The sequence below is a fragment of the Lontra canadensis genome, unplaced genomic scaffold (assembly GCF_010015895.1).
Source record: "Lontra canadensis isolate GAN:19392208 unplaced genomic scaffold, GSC_riverotter_1.0 scaffold328, whole genome shotgun sequence".
In the NCBI taxonomy this organism is placed as follows: domain Eukaryota; kingdom Metazoa; phylum Chordata; class Mammalia; order Carnivora; family Mustelidae; genus Lontra; species Lontra canadensis.
The window spans coordinates 77,394-94,980 of record NW_022631322.1 but is presented as its reverse complement, the minus strand read 5'-3'; the positions used below and the strand labels follow the sequence as shown (position 1 = coordinate 94,980).

Sequence of the window (17,587 nt, the reverse complement as noted above, 5' to 3'; positions counted from 1 at the left end):
GTTTCTTGAAAACCAGTAATAAACCAAGACTTGATAACTGTCAGAACACTTAAGACTAGCTAGCCTGACCTCTTCAGACAAGTCACCTGGCTCGGTTAAGAGCCTAGGGTAAGAACAGAGCTATGCTGTGCTCCTCTCCCCATGCCCCAACATAAAACCACGCGCAGCCCCTCACGCACTATGCTTTCTTTGCCTCCCTTTGTGCTTAGCCCATGCTGAGACCTTCCCTCACTCACCAGCTGGCAAGCTCTTATTCGTTCTTAGCCCAGTTATTATCTCCTCCATGAAGGCTTCCTAAATCTCTAGACAAGAAAGCTCTTTCTCTTTGCTCCCCACAAGCACCAAAACACTTCTCACACTGTTGTGGTTTTTGTGATTACACTGCCTTCTCTCTCCCTAGACTTATTCTCAGAAGCAAGGTACCATAGTCAATGCCCAGCATACTGCTAAGGACTCGAAGACTGCACATCAAATGAATGGTATCAAGAACAAAGCCTAGTTCGCTCTGTGAATGTCGGCATAGACGCCTGGCGTCTCTATACCCTGAGGGACTGCTAACCCGGATCTTCTTGACTATTGGTGTCCGTGTCAGTGGCTGATGAGACTTCCTGCGCGGGACTCCTGCTTTCCCCACCATCCCACGACAGCAGCATCTTCTGTGGGTCTAAGGTACTCCTATGAATGAAGAATCCAGCCACGTTTTACAAATCATGTACATCTTAGCTTATATAAAAACAGATACTGAAGTCAGCACTCAAATTATGAATACCCACCCAGTCCCGTCTTATGTTCAAGCCCCAAATGGAGACGTAGCCCCAAAATGCTCTGCCCACATACAGCAATGGTTCTTAACCAAGACCCATGGGCAGGCTCCAGGGAATGTGAGAACTCTTCACAGCTGTTTGTAAAATACCATATGTACTTTTCTCTGGGGAAAGTGTTCTTGTTCTCATCAGATTCTAAACACCATTCATCGCACAAAAGATTAAAAACCACTAACAGGCAGTGTTCACCTCAATAGTAAAATTTCTGTACATAGAGCAATGTTTTTTTCAAAAGGAAACTCTAATATCTCAGACTGAATAAATGAATTACTTTAATCGGTTTACAGATGGAACATTCCTCCACGATGAATGAAGCTGATCCAAATTTATTACTTGTCCCTTCTTATGGGCAAAGCCCAATCGGCAATACATTGAAACCGCATTCTGAAAAAATATAAAGAAGTTAGCATTTAAAATAAACCAGACATCAGACTATTTGTAGAGATAAAGTATTGTCATTGACTCTGACACAGTGATCCCCAAACACTTTTATGCCACCAGAAAAAACATTTTCAGTAGGCCTGTTCCTCCCCTAAGTTGTTCACAGATGTGGAAGAGAGAGTACTTCCAATTCTCTGGCCTGGCGCTCTTTAGGACGCAGCAGAAGAAGATGGTGCTTTCAGTGACCTCGTCACAAGACACTGATCGGGCAGCCTCTTGCACGCGCAGGAGCATGAGTACAGGCTTTCACTCCCCAGCGTGGAATACTGCTTCAGCGCCCTTACCTTGGTTTTTTCCATCTTTGCAGGTACCCCCTTTACTGTCCTCACTCCCCTGCACAGCCAATAAGAATCTCACTGTGTCTATTTCTCAGTAGCTAATCAAGACAAAAGTTTCTAATAAAAGCCATTCAGTATTTATAAATAAAAAGAGTATAAAAATTATATACCTTAACCAAGGATAAGTCTATTTCAAGGACATTTGCAAGCTGGAAAATAAAAACAAAAAATTATTTACACTCCTAGAATTATCAATATTACACAGTTGTAATAAACAAGTGAACCATAATCAGCAAAATTTTAAATTATGAATAATTAAAAGACTCAATATATTAATTCTGAAATCAGAACTTTCTTCTTTCCTTATGTCTAAGTAGCATGAATCCAGATAGTGACCATAACGATGGAAGGTTCTTTCCTCTTTAGTCTCTTTTAAAATAAGAAAATGCTTATATCAATCAATAGTCTGCAATCCTTTTACCAAGAAATAAGTTATTTACCAAATTATATTATTATACAGAAGGTAACTTAAGAATTGTAACTTAAGTATATTAATGGTCTATGACCTACCCATGCATATTGACTCTGAAAACATTTTAACCTTATCATTAAATAACTTTATCTACTTTACACAAATGTTTTTTATAATCTTGAGGTTAAGTTCGTTCATAAGACATTGTCATACTTACCTCTGCAACATTAGTATGCTCATCTATGGAAACAAATATCTTATAGAGTAGAGTTTCAAAATAATCCCCTTGTACCCGATTCATTACAAAACCTTCAAGAGGAGGAACTAAAACAAAATAGACTTTTATCAGTGATTCAATTTTATAAAACAAGAAAGCATATGCAAATACCCATTCAAAAAGGGAAACCTCTACCTTAGGGACTAAATTCAGTTTTTGATTTATTTTATCTACTCCACAGCAAGTTTTCTAAAACCCCCAAAGTTAAGGCCATCTACAACCCCATCTACACAGAGGACTCTGATAGTAGAGCACAAATCCTACAAAGAGTAACCCCAGGGAACTGTCAGCATTACTGAGGCAGAGGAAGTGCTGGAGGACATGAACTGGGTAGAAAGGCAAGGGGACTGGGGCTGCTTCGGAATGGGGAAGGCTTCAATGGGTGTGTTTTAATGCCTTACAGATAGCAGGGGTGACTGGGCTAAAGCAGAAAAGCAGGAGACCAGGGGCGCCTGGGTGGCTCAGTGGGTTAAAGCCTCTGCCTTCGGCTCAGGTCATGATCCCAGGGTCCTGGGATCCAGCCCCGCATCAGGCTCTCTGCTCAGCAGGGAGCCTGCTTCCCCCTCTTTCTGCCTATCTGCCTACTTATGATCTCTCTCTCTCTCTCTGTCAAATAAATAAATAAAACCTTTAAAAAAAAAAAAAAAAGTAGGGGCACCTGGGTGGCTCAGTGGGTTAAAGCCTCTGCCTTCGGCTCAGGTCATGATCCCAGGGTCCTGGGATCGAGTCCTGCATCGGGCTCTCTGCTCAGCGGGGAGCCTGCTCCCCCGCCCCCGCCTGCCTCTCTGCCTACTTGTGATCTCTGTCAAATAAATAAATAAAATCTTTAAAAAAAAGAGTAGCTCTTAAAAGTTCTCATCACAAGAGAAAAATTTTCTGGTAATTCTGTGTGGTGATGGATGTTATTAACTAGACTTGTGGTGCTCAATTCCCAAAACATACAAAATCATCAACACTACAGTTTAAACCTGAAACTAACATGGTGGATGTCAATTTTAACTCAATAAAAAATAACAAAATAAAAATTTTAAACACGTTAATAAAAATAAATAAATATAAAGAAAAAAATGCCTGGAAATAGCCAAGAAAAAAAGTTATTAAAAAAAACAAAATAAAACAAAACTCACAAGGAAGGCCCAGCCATAACTAATGTTAAAGGTTACTTTAAGTCACTGTAGTGAAACAATACAGTATAAAAATAAAAATAAATAAGTGAAGAAAAAAGGATATCAGAATTAGATCCAATGCAGAGGGGAATTCAATGTATGACAAAAGTTACGCTTCCATTCGGTGGTCATGGCTTATTGAAAAAACCGTCCTAGCATTTATCCAAATGTTACTGGTTTTCCAAAAAGAAGAAAACCAACTTGGGCCCTTATTTCACATAAAATACAAAAATAAGTTCCAGGGGTGCCTGGGTGGCTCAGTGAGTTAAACCTCTGCCTTCGGCTCAGGTCATGATCCCAACGTCCGGGGATCGAGCCCCATATCGGGCTCTCTGCTCAGCAAGAAGCCTGCTTCCCCCTCTCTCTCTGCCTACTTGTGATCTCTGTCAAATAAATAAATAAAATCTTTGGAAAAAAAAAAAAAAGTTCCAGCTACAGGTTTGGATTTATATGACAAAGGTTTTTAAGAATTTTTAGACTATTTCTATATGTATCTTAGAAGTATTCTATTCAAGCTTAACAGAAATCTAGAAAGCTGTAAATGAAAGGGGAGCCATAAACCAAGCAAGTATAAGGTCTGACGATGGACTAAATACGTCTTAACAACAAACCCCTTCGTGACTATTCTCTTTATTTATCCAGTTTATTTGTTCCACCATCATACTGCTTGTTTTGTTGAAACAGAGATGAAATGCTTTCTCTGAAATCAACTTCGGTGTCTCGTGCTAAATTCGATGGCCTCCATCTTGTCAAACTGCTTTCCTTTCACAGGTTATTCCAAATTAGGGAACATCCCATGTTCCATGGCGACAAGGAGGATATATTCAGCACTTGTAAGAGCATGAGTCTGTCTGTACCACCAGAACTTGCTAGATCCTAAGAAAAGCCTGGCAGAACACATCTCTGCAACGGCGCAGCCATCCACTTGGCCCTTCTCAGACCACACCTTGCAGATGCACTTAGTGATAATGTGAGTCAGTGTTCAAACAGTCAACAGGGACTGAAATGAACTAATCAAAAACCAATCTTTTTAGGAGATTCTCAAATGAGTCAACATTAGTTTACTGATGAGAGTAAAGACTAGAATAACGCATAATGCATTCCTATTTTCTCACAGTGACAGGAAACCACTATCAGCCCCGTCCTCCAGAAATCATTTCCTTGTCAAAACCTTTCGAACTGTAAAACTAGTACTTTATTTGTTATAGCAGCAATTCTACAAAGCAGAATTAGTATTTCATTGCTTTTTGGCTGTCCTTCCAAACTGAAAATAGAATTCACATTTGCACATGGTTCAAAATCCACTCTTAAAGAACCACTGGCGCATGCGAACACAAATAAAGGTCGGGACACACGACAGCATGATAACCTGTCCGGATTCAACACAGATAGGAGGGAGTATTCTTGTCATAAGCCCCTATCGTTGCTCAATAGTTAGCAGCAAAATCATTCCCTGGCCATTTTTGACATTTTATATTTGATTACACAAACATTAAATATCTTAGTATGAGGAAAGATACCAACAAACCAGAACAACAGCTGAAAGATGTGCTGGAAAACATACCTTAACATATGACCTAAATACAGTGTAAGAAATCTAACCTAGAGGAGAAAAGCTCCACTGTGTTCAAGGATGTTAACCACATCACTACCATAGCAAGAAAAGTGTAAGTAACCTCAATAACCAGCAACAGGTTAATACACTGATACATCCACCAGAAAATACACAAGGGCTTTAATAGCGGTTTAACTGGGGAATGGGTGAAGGAGAAAGGGAGGAGTAGATAAAGACGAGAAAGACAATAGTGACACAAAAAAATAAGACAGGCACACAGAGTAAAACTATCAGATGACAGGACTGAACATCTATAAAACCAGTTATGCACTGAACAAAGACTAAAAGGACATAAATCTGTAAAATCATTGAGTTGATTTGGGATGTGAGAAATTTATTTCAGATTTCCATTATTTTAACATTACATGTACAACAATGTGAAGATAAAAATAAGGAATTTAAGTAAAACACACTGCAATGTGTTACCATGTAACAAAGGAGAAATGCTGTCCTCTGAGAAATTCTATTATTGCAGATCTCAGAACGGTATGTGTCTAATCTGTTAGGGTGATAGATGTGATGTACGCAATGCCCAGGACCTAGTAACCACTGAAAAATAGCGGAAAACACAAGCACATACTTACCTGCTATACAACTGTCATCAGATATTGGGACATCCAGATATATAAATCCTTTGTTATATAAGCCTACGGAAGCAAAAGTATTTGTTTTAGGTGGAACACTAAACTACAATAAATTTAAAACAAAACAAAACAGATTCCTGATTTTCTATAAAGATCCTTACAACTGAATGCTAGATGAAGGAGAAAAAAAAGTAAACAGAAGAGGAAAAGAACTGAAGTTTTCAAATCTGTTTTCTTCATATGCTCAGAACTACAGAAATATCCTTATAACTCATCTGTATAAATTTCTAGTGTATGTGAATAACTGAATGAAAGCCACACAGGGAAACAATGGACCAAAGTCACAGCTCAAACAACAACATGCCTTAGTAAATAGTACCATGTGTATCTAACTGATAAAAATTTCTATTAATTATTGATGGTTTAGAACAAGTTTTTATGTTGACAAAAGACCGCTTCTACTAACCACTTACTATGTACTACATTGTAATCAAGCGATCCAGAGAGCTGAGGGCCTGCGTCGATGATCTTATCAATAGCGCACTTCTCAGACAATGTGCATATCTATAAGAAGAGCAAAATATTTTCAATTAAGTTCGATCCAAAGTAATTTGGAAGTCTCCTGAAATCATGTTTAAATCAAATGATTATTACGATGATGATTATTATATTATATATGATTATATATTATTACATTTTATGTATTATACGTGATTATGATTATTATGTGTCATTAGCTAAATGTACCACATACTTTTTCTTTTATCACTCTAGATTCAAAGGAAAAAGCTATGTACATAACCGTCAATTAAGGCGCCGTAATATGCTACCAACAGAATGGAGGACCAAGTAATTGTAAGTACCAATATTTGCTGTTAAGTATTAAGTGTTACCTAACAAATACCAATATTTAATCATCATCTCTGAATGGGATTTGGATCCATTTGCTGACTCTGAACTGCTCAGATAGGAAGTTTATTCAGACTCCACATGCATTTATCAGTGACAAGAAGTTCACTATCTTATGACAGTCTGACAGCTGTTAGGAAGTTCCTACACTGATCCGCTCATGAGATTTAATCCATCTTCTGAAGTAAAATAAAATGCAAACTAAAAAAAAAAAAAACCCACACTCACTTTTATTCCTTCCACCACAGAGAGGCGTGACCTGGTCTCTAGGCCCTCTGGTCTGTGGCCCTGCCCCTTTTCCTCCAAATCAGCATTTCTTCTACCAGGCACAGGCTCATCTGCAACGTGGTCTGACCCTGGGAACATCACTGCCCTTGATCCAGGCCCTCCCCGCCCCCCCATCAAAGCACCTCCCTCTTCCGGAGGACACTTCAGCAGAGCCACGTGGAGCACCACTCCCACAGCAAAGTGGCTGAGGTAAAATCCTGCACCTTCACCCCCACGGTGACTTGAACCATTACTTCATGTCTCTGTGCTCACTTTCCTCATACATGAAATGGCGTACAAGGAAGACCCACCCGGCGGGCTGTTAAGAGCATCTGAGACAATACAAAAGGTGCTGGGAACAGAGCCCCGCGCCTCTAGCGCACAGCAAGTGCTCGGGAAGCGCCGGCCGCTATCGTGGCGGCTGCAGCATCACGTCACTTGGGATGAAGCTTCTGTCTAATCCGAGTCCCCAGATTGCTGAACACGAACCAAGTCAAGTCTCCCTCATTATTGGATTTTTAAAAATGTACTGACTTGAGAGAGAGAGAACATGCATGCACGCACATGTAAGCAGGGAGGGGGCAGAGGGAGAAAGGATCTCAAGCAGGCTCTATGCGGAGCGTGGAGCCTGATGTGGGGCTCGACTGCACGACCCTGAGATCACGACCTGAGCAGAAATCAAGAGCTGGACGCTTAACCGATGGAGCCACCCAGGTGCACCCGACTCATTACTAAAGAGTGTCTTTGAAAACCACCAGTATTCCAGCCTACCACCGTCATTTACAACTTTGAACTTACACTTAATTTTCTTCAGGAAAACCAAATAGTGTTACTTTTTAGAAAAATTAGAGCTATGATTAAAAGTTATAATTTAAAAAATAAAAATCCAACGTTTAATTCCAAAGGGATCTACCTTTATGTCATCTTCTGTGATATATCCGGCCTGCACCACCCACCACGCCTCTATGGCGATCTCCACCGGCTTCACTGGTAGAAGATCACGAGCCGTTTTCCTTCTGAAAAATTTCTTCAATGGTACAAACATGAGAATTTGCAATCAGCCTGAAATCCATACTTTCTTTTTTTACTGATCATAGTATAAGACTGTTTCTCACAGTCTAACAAACAAATCTTTTTAAACCCTCCTGCTTTAAAATCTGAAGAATTTTAGATATACTGGAGAGAAATATACTAAAGAGAAAGTCATTCTTCAATTATTTCAAACTGAATTACTTCAAAACACTAATCACCAAGTCTGGATCTAAATCCAGAAACTCAAAGGAGTTTTTTACCAGGAGGTAAAAATGAATTTGGAGAACGTGTCCTTACTTCACCCATCATGCTGGGAGAGGAATGAGCAAGTAAAAAGACCAGCAGAGCAAAAATTAAATTTTAAAAATAAATATTTTATTCCTTAAACATTTTAATTCAATAATCGCATAAGCATAACCTAGAAAATATGGAGGAGTTGTTTTGGTATTTTATATGAAGCATATTTTCTTGATCAAAGAAATTTCAATTCAGTATTTCTACTACTTAAAACAACCAGAATGTGTGATAACAGGGATGAAAAAAGAAAGGGAAGGAAACAACTAACTTACTTTTGACGACCGACACTGATTCATCAGATCAATGTACTGATTTCTTCCTATGCCAAGAAGCCTTAGACCTGAAATTAAGAGCCTTTATTTTAAAAACACTTAATGTATCTTAAAATATCAGTACACCCAGGTCTTCTAGGAAAAAACCCTTAGCTTTTGTTCATCTCTGATGACTAACAATCAACATCAAATTAAAATAAATTCTTCAAACAAAATACAAAAGAAAACCAAACTGGGAAAGATGAACTCGAGCTGACACCTCTGACAATGTCACATGGAAAATCTTTAAAAAGCAGAAACCCTTCCAATATCAGGAAGTCAAAGTGTACTTCTCAGCAAAAGTTTCTCCTTACACAAGAGAACGGTGTCACATGTCAAATATATACTTCCTTAAAATAAGCATAATAAAGCAAATTATATTAGTAACAACTAGGTATCATGCTGTGAAACTATCGTGTACAAATTTTAAATTTTCTTCCCTCATGTGGAACACAACACAGCCCAAGTATCAGAAAGAATTCATTTTCTAGAAATACAGACTTCTCATTTTACCCTCTAACATATTTCTCCCTTAGACATTTAGACTAAACCTTATACTTGACTTGCCTCACCTGATAAAAATTCCTACCAACACTGTTGCTTGCTGTTTCCATGCTTCAGATGTTTCAGGTTAAAAACACACATGACGACACACACAACAGCATGCATGCACAACGACAGACTAATCGTTACCTTCAGGTCATTTCATACTTACAGTCAGCGGCAGTAAAATTGGGCAATGAATCATAACTCTTCTCACTGTTCATAATGTCCTTTCAAAAAGAAAACAATTAAAAATTCTAAACGCAAAATATCCTTAGATAAAAAATGTGAATAAATACATATTAAGAGAGCCAAACAGGATAATCAGAATTGTTGCCCGAAGCACTGAGATGAGAGTGTGCGACCTAAAGCATGCAGGCAGCCCTGTGCTACTGGCCACCTGGGCCCAACCGAGTCACCGAAGATCAGCCCTTCCGGTCTTGGTTTCCCACAGCGCTCCTGAATCCCAAACATCTGCCCTGCAACTTGCGCTCTGTGGAAGCTACGCAGAGAACACCGCTTTCAGAGCTCCCGGTTCCTGCCTCTCCATGCCTCACACCACATCCCAGATTCGTGCCCCAAGAGAGGGCCCCTGATGTGTCACGCTTCCATCAACACACATCTGAGACGCGCACCACCAACAAAGACTGTGACCGCTCAGTCATCTTTGCTCCTACGAAACCCAACCAGCAGCACAGTTAACCTCAGCATCCAGCTTCTTCCAATGCCCATCTGTTACTCCAATAATAAACCAACTGTCTACCGTGGGGATAGGGCCCATTTTCAACCTAGGACCTACACCCAATGGTGTAAGAACAGAAAGCAGAGAGCAGCGAGTGCCTGGACACAACTGAAAGTTGGTAAAGGGGAGAAAAAACCCTCCCCCTATTATCTCTCCTGAACCTCATGGTCAGTGCCAGCAAACAGAGGCAGTCCAAATTATTCTACGTACTGATTACCTGCCACCTTCATTCTGCTGCCCTGGCTCTCAGGAAAGGGGATCGACAGAAACTGGGGCTGTCAGGCCTCAAGCTTTACACTAATATTTCCTCCCAAACAGGGACACAGAGACATGGGAGACGCAGGACGGCCTAAGTGCTTGTGAAGAAGGGGCTCAGGGAGAAAAGCAAAGGGAGCTCTCGCAGAGGAAGCCACATCGGAACGTGACCTCACTGTCCCTGCACGTTCCCAGCTCCTTCAGTTCAAGGCCTCCCCCTGCTCTGGAGGCGGCTAGTGGGCCCAAAACAGTGGCACTCAGATAAAATTAAGTAGCCACTGAATACTAGACAAACATTGCCAATCTTTACACACAGCTCACTTAAAAACAGTATATTTAAAGTTCCTTGACAAAGGTCTAAATGCTGACTTTGGAAAAAAGCTAACATCCAAAAATTAATAAAAATGGCAAGACATTAGCAGCCAGAACTACAAATACCTTTCTTTTTCTAACATGTGTATTGCATGTTGGGTTTATAATCACTTATTCTTTCTCTAGTCAGAGAATCGTTAAACGCATTAAGTTTCTCTGAACTCAATGCTCAGTTCTGTCACCCACATTTTCAACCTTAATCACGTGTTCAAAGCAGTCGGTTTTATAGAGACTCTGCTAACATAAATGAATGACTAATGCTACAACAGCACAGAGGGTCAACAATGCCCTCAAAAACACGGCACAAACACAGGTACCTTTCCACTATGAGAGCCTGGACGACAACTCCTTGTACAGTGTGGATGACACAGTTAACTCGTAACCAACTCTCTTTTTTTTCCACTGTAAACTCAGAAACAATGCCCACTAGGGCTGAGAAGGGCACAGCCAGTCACTACTGGCATCGCTGTTGACGACACAGAGTCCCGTCCCATTCCTAATGCCCCACGTACACCGTGAACTCACCTCCATGATCCCAGTATAGTATGAAAACGGTGTTATCCTCAGGCCCTTTACCATTATATCTGACAGATGGTAAGGGTACAGCATGAGATGATCACGACTGTACTTTAGCAGCTCCTCGTAATATTTGCGTTCATCTTTCTTGACATGTTTAACTGGGGAAAGCGAGAAATTTTCAATTTTCATGTGTCTTACAGTTATCTATAATTATAAATGCAATAACAACTACTTTACAAACCAACATTAACTAAAAATAAAAGCACAGTAGTTGGAAGAGAACAAAGGAAACTAAGTTGGAACAAAGAAACAATTAAGCCACAAAGAAACAGACTTCAGAGTACACAAGCGGAATCTGCAACAGGACAGATAAATACAGAAAGAATTCTTACCAAGTCAGAAAGCCAAGAAAGCAATCATGGAATGTTCTCTCTAAAAGATGCAAAACGCAAGCTAGAATTCATCAAATCCCTTACTATACCACAAGAGAGCCAAACTGAATGGTAGTTTTCAATGCATCAAGTCAATTTCAAAAAATTATTTAATAGTTTTTGTTCTTTAAATGGAAAAAGACCCCTGATTCCCATGAAATACATTTAAATAAAACAAAACTATCTCTGAACTATAGTGCTTAATCTGAGAGTAAATCCATGCACAGGAAGACTAGCAGGGCAATAGAACAGACTAATGAGTCATCTGACAAAAACCAAACATTTAAAGAAAAAGTTAAAACACACACACACACAATCAACTATGCTTAAAATTTGTTCCAATTATTACAGAGATTTCATTAAACTTATATTTTGAAAATTTATGGGGAAAAAACCCACAAAATCCAAAATCAGAAACTATTAAGAACGAACGTACTTCTCTTCTGGCTTATTTTTTCACCTAAAGTGAAAAAAGTACGTCTGAATTGAGATTAATATTCTATAGGTAAAATGAATCTACAAATGATACTCTTAAAAAAAAATAATTTGAATCCGATTTAGAAGGAAAAATTTACTTGCTCATACAAATTGTTGTTAGGTGGGATGGGTCAGTACAGAGCTTCTAAAATGTCTACATGGAGTAATTTCAGTATTATAAAACATGCATGGGAAAGACAGGATAGATTAATGAAAATGGTAAATAGCAACAGGTGTTTCCACCGTGATATAAAAATGTCTCTACTTACCTAAGTTGTTTCTATATCGTAATTGATTGCGGATACTGTAAAGAACAACCTGCTTTTCATATTCTCTCTGTGAATTTCCAAGACTCTTAAAAAAAAAAAAAATCAGATAGTTTTAAAAATAGCTTCTGAACTAAACAATACTTTTTCCTCATACAGTTTCAAAACCATGCTCCTTAATTTTATCCTACTACCTCTAATTTCCAGGACAAAGAATATTTTCTTAAATGCTATTATACTAATTTTCATTCTATAATATTAAACAAAAATTCGATGTGTTTATTTTCAGTTTGCCTTTCTAAAAGGACTTAACTGAAATTACCTAAAGTATTTAATATCAAATAACAGTCCAAGAGCATAACTTCATTAAACTAACAAAAAACTAAACTCTACTTAAAAAGATTTCTTTCTTGGCTGTTCCTAATTTGTGTGTGTTGAATAAGTGGACAGATGGATAGATAGATGAATGGATGGTTTCTTACACCTACTTATCTTTTTAATTTAAGAGTGGCAACTAAAGACAGATCCCTGTCTGATAATTATTTACATTTGAGTGCTATGATTATTAAAAATTAATGTCTCTGGAGAATGTACATTTCAAATGTACCTCTAAATGATAAGATGACTTCTTTCCTCTTTTCTTTCTAAGATTTATTTATTTGAGAGAGAGAGAGCATGCGCACACATGCAAGTGTGGGGAGGAGTGGAGGGAGAGGGAGAAAAAGAATCTCAAGTGGGCTGCCCACTCAGCACAGAGCCAAATGCAGGGGTTCAACCTCAGGACCCTGAGATCATGACATGAGTGGACATCAAGAGTCCAGTGCTTACCCGACTGAGCCACCCAGGTGCCCCAATAAGATGACTTCTAAAAAAACACCTTCTCCTTATGGTTTTGTTAAAAAAAATTTTTAGACAACTTTAGAATTCTGATACACTTTTTAATGGGCAAAAACCTTTCTAGCTGTGCTTTGGTGTTTTAAGTTCAAAATTGGGCTCTCATGAAAACAAGGAACAAGTATGTCTGATTACAGTCAACATTACATTCAATGTGCAACCACAAACTCAATTTAACATGACTGCTCTCCCTCTTTTTAATTACTAGGTATGATCTTTCCAACACGCTGTAATATAAAATCAGACATCTTAGAAACTAATGGCAGAAAGATCAGAGGATTAAGTTATTATACTTCCTACCCACAGGTCTGCAAAGCCAAGGTAAATGTTTCTACACATACCTTCACCGAAGGCCATCTTCATAAGACAGGTTAAGACATAGAATAAACTGGCCCATAACTGGACCACTGGTGGGATGTACTTTAACAAAAAAGTGACATGTGAGAAAACGGAAATCTTTCTTCCTGAACCTATGTTAATTAGTTTTCACAGGCTAAACAGTGACCCGTACTACTGACAGAATATACGTGCTTTTATTTTTTTCATCCATCTTAACATCTGCAGAGGTTAGGAGCAAAGGTCATCACAGAGACACTACTTCACATCCTCTATGCAGCACCAAAACCTGGGTAATAAAGATGTTGAGGGGAATTCAAATGCTGGGTTTGCTACAAAACTTGTAAAGGGTTTTCTCTAGCTTTGTTGCCAGAGAAGTAAGCCTCTTTCCCAAAGAACACAAAACACAGACGCACACAGCACACGATTTTGGTAGAACCTGGAGCATCTTCTGCACTTGAGGTTTGCTCTTCTGTTTTAAAATAAATCTCTTAATTTATCTCAACTTACAACCAGGTTCCGCCTTTCTAACTTCATTCCTGGGAACGCCAGAACAAAAAGTGTAATCAAGCCACTCATACAAAACATAAGGGCCTGTTAATTATAAGCCAGTTAGAGAATGCAACGTTTCAACATCTAAGCCTTCGTGCCAGGAATTAAGTAACAACTGACCCTGATCAATCAATACATATGTGGGCCCACAAATACCTAAAAACTTTCTTAGAAGTTGATTTTGTTCTTCACTACCCAGATACATAAAATAAAACTGCTCTGTTCACAAAGATTCCTTGGCTTCTCTCCACTTCTCCCCCAAATTTCCCACCATCCACATTCTGAAACACTGTTACCACCACAGGAAGCAAACTAAAAGGGTCATTTTACTCTGAGACCCACTGACCCTGCAGAAATAAGGACCAGGTCTGACAGATGAAGTACAGCGGCATATAAAAGGCACCATAACAGATTCAGAGAGGCGTAGCCGCTGGCTATCAGACAACCATTGCACATCAGATTATGCTAATAGCAGAAGGAATTTTTTTCTAAAGACTTTGCTCCCACAAACACCAATCACGGCCCTCCACAATAAAGATACGCACAATTTTTTAACTGACTTTCTTAGATGATACAGAACATCGTCATAAGACTTTCCTTAAAATAACTACAAATTGTTTTTGAATAATGAATACAAGAAACTAATAAGCTACAAAAAACCTTGAAATAATGGCCTTATCTACAACTTTTAATGTATTTTTTAAAGTCCTGCACAGACCATTATCAAATAAAAACATTTCATCCCATCCATATAAAAGCTTTATGTACAGTTCGTAAAAATCTGGAATCCCCTTACCACTAGACATGCGCTTTTAAGAAAAATCTGAAATCACCTTCTCACAGCTTTCAGGAGTGGGAAATGAGTCATTTCTAAATTAAAGTCATCAAAGCTTACTGGAAACTCTATCAAAGTATTTAGTAATAGCAATACTAAATAATGGCAAAAAAACAAATTCCTTCCGTACAAGGACCATTTCCCACTTTTAAAGTGACTGAGCTTTAGTCCTGGAAAAATACTTCTGACTGATACCATCACTCACTTGCTCCAAAAATATTTACTAAAAGCCAACCATGTGATAGGTGCCCAAAATACAAAAGCAAAACAGGTAATGTAAGCAGCAAATGCAACACAGTGGGGTTGAATGGTATGGATGAGAAACAGTTCCAGGGAGGGTCAACTTCTCTAGATGTAGGTCAGGGAAATCCTTCCTGGAGGAGTTCTGACATTCAAGAAGTTACAAGTAATCTATAAGAGACAGGCAGTACAGGACTGAATGGGCCTTTTAGAAATCTCACCCCAGTATATTATGAGGAATGAATGTGAGGGAGTCCTTCACTGAAGAAGAAAGACCAGACAGAAAGCTGATGTAGCAATCCAAGGTGGAGCGTGACCTAGGTGAACAGTAGTAAGGCTAGATAAAGTCCAAGGAAGTAAGTAGTACAGATGGATTTTCCAACACCTTCTCCAAGTGGAAGTTTATCCTAAGCTAAGACAGCTATTGTTTAAGTGATCTTATCAAATTTTAATTTAATGTCACATTTCTACCAAATGATAATACTGATTTGTGATTATTTTTAATAGTCCTAAGTATTAGATATGCTTTTGCCAATACTAATTGAGATCCATTATTCATGCTAAACGTAATTGAATCATCCATCTTTCTTCCATTATGCTACATTTATATTCGTGAAACGAAAAGTAAAGATGGAAACAAAGAAAAGCACTCTTGGTGCTTCCAGCTGTCTCTGGATACGCCACAAAACTCTAAAGAACAAAACTACCAAAGCCTTCATTCGAGCTTAACAAGAGAAACACTCTTTCAAGCTTAGAGCTTTGTTCTTCCAAGTCAAGATAAATGCCACATGGGCAGCCACAGAAAACCAAGAAATCTTAGTTCCTTTATCTTGCTACTTTCTTGTTGGGTATCTTCCGTTGAAAGCACTTTCCCCATCACGTGATGCATTGCCAGGACCTTAATATTTGTTTCCCAGTACTACGCCCCCATGCTGAGTGAGGAAGCAAACTAATAATCCTATACCATCACCACCACCATCCCAAACGTTCCAAATATAACTGCCCAGCGCCAGTGGAAAACAGAATTTCACTCTGAACCAAGCAGAAAGGGAGGAACTTGAAGCTCAGTCCATGGCCAGAGAAACAGCGCCTTATATGCAGCATCTATCACTATCTTCCTAAGATTCAACACCACCTGCCATGTTCAGTACTTCTTTGTTTCGTTGTTTACTGTCTTTCTTTACTAAGACATAAGCTCCATGAAGGCAGGGTCTCTATCTTGTTGACTGGGGCAAATTACCCATACCTGGAACAAGGCATAGCAATCAGGTGTTCAGTTAACATTTGCTGAGCAACTGGTAAAAATGTCATTCAAGCAGTTCAGAATTAACCCTCAAAAAAAACCCAAAAAAACCTCCTGACACTCTCTTGTTCAAACATCGCTAGTAAGCCTATCCTGTCTAGGGGATACAGTCCAACAATCAGAGTAGGAAAGCCCCTTCAAAATCTGGCCCTGCCTGCTTTTCCAGACTTATCTGCTACCAACCAACCTCCACTCACTCACAAAATCCCACCTCCAAACACCAGTATACCCACATCTCCACCTCCCGGGATACTAAGTTGCTAGCTACTCTCAACACGCTCTTTCACTCGTCCAAGTTCTTCAAATAACTTTCCGTCTCCCCGGAAAATCTTACTCCCTCTTATCTCTCATTCGTCCTTTAAGGCCCAATTTCAGTGCCTCCTCCACACGGGCTCCAGACACTCCCTGGACAATTTCTTACTCCTCCGTGTGCCCACATACACTACAATACAAGGATGTGTGCGCGGCTATCCTCCTGTAACGCAGTCACTTGTTTCTCGTCTATTCCCCACCATCCTGAAGTTCTGGAGATCAAGGGTCGCAAGCGCCTGACCCAGCGCCTGGTTTTAACGAGACTACAGGCAAAGGGGCCAAGCGAGTCCATCCCATTTACCAACCGCCCCATCCTGCCCCTGTGGCCCCACAGCCGTCCCCTCCGAACCCCTAGCCTGCGGGACTACTGCCCCGAGACCGCGGCGGGGGAAGAGCGGGAGTCAGCCGCCAGGGGCAGCCCCGGCCCAGCGGGCAAGGTGAGCAGGTGACGGCAGGGCGGGGCCCCGACCCCAGATTCCGGCCGTACCTGCCTCACGTTGGCCGGCAACTTGCTCCAGGGGTAGTTGTGCCGGATGTGAAACTCCACGTCTATGTTCATGATGCCGGGAGCCCGGCCGACAGCGGCCGTGACCGCAGCTGGAACGACGCCTCCCGCTTGCCCGCCCTCGGCCTATCGGGGAGCCCGCGGGAGGCCCCGCGCCTCACACTGCGGAGGGCCGGGGCTGCCCCATGGCCAGGGATCCCGACAGCTTCGCGCTGCCGGGCCACGGGGCACAGGAGGAACAGAGACCCTGCCAGGAGCGCCTAGGCAGCTCCAAGTTTCTTCCTAGTTTCGGCCCGCCGGAAATGGCTTTGGGCTTGCGTCACTTCCGCCCTCTGGCGCGAGGCTTGAGGGGCGGGGCACTGACTGGCCTCCTGACCCGCCCCCAGACTGTAGGGGGCGGGGCAAGGAGGTGGTAAGGCCAAGTCCGAGTTAACCGCCCCCTGCCCACGTGTTTGGCTCCACCTGTCAGTTCTGGATGAATAAAGATAAATTCTCGGGTCTGCATTGCCATTGTCGGATGTCCCACTTTTCT

General features: G+C 40.5%; 1 protein-coding gene across 5 annotated transcripts in view; it reads right to left on the bottom strand.

The window, feature by feature from the left end:
• LOC116862788 (protein FAM91A1) overlaps nt 1–17,349 on the bottom strand; it is a 40,604-nt gene extending 23,255 nt beyond the window's left edge. Inside the window, exons 1-12 of one of the 5 annotated variants that reach the window (XM_032850187.1) lie at nt 17,038–17,349; nt 12,082–12,166; nt 10,911–11,062; nt 9,189–9,246; nt 8,435–8,502; nt 7,747–7,860; nt 6,131–6,221; nt 5,658–5,720; nt 2,233–2,339; nt 1,714–1,752; nt 1,096–1,208; nt 560–675 (exon numbers count right to left, since the gene is read on the bottom strand). In XM_032850187.1, coding sequence (XP_032706078.1) covers nt 560–675; nt 1,096–1,208; nt 1,714–1,752; nt 2,233–2,339; nt 5,658–5,720; nt 6,131–6,221; nt 7,747–7,860; nt 8,435–8,502; nt 9,189–9,246; nt 10,911–11,062; nt 12,082–12,166; nt 17,038–17,109 — 1,078 coding nt within the window. In that variant the 5' untranslated portion in view covers nt 17,110–17,349. Of the gene's footprint in view, nt 1–559; nt 676–1,095; nt 1,209–1,713; nt 1,753–2,232; nt 2,340–5,657; nt 5,721–6,130; nt 6,222–7,746; nt 7,861–8,434; nt 8,503–9,188; nt 9,247–10,910; nt 11,063–11,296; nt 11,318–11,910; nt 11,967–12,081; nt 12,167–17,037 lie in introns of those variants that run through there. The other 4 variants (XM_032850189.1, XM_032850188.1, XM_032850190.1 and 1 more) reach the window with 4 other exon arrangements.
• Nucleotides 17,350–17,587: the final 238 nt, after the last annotated feature.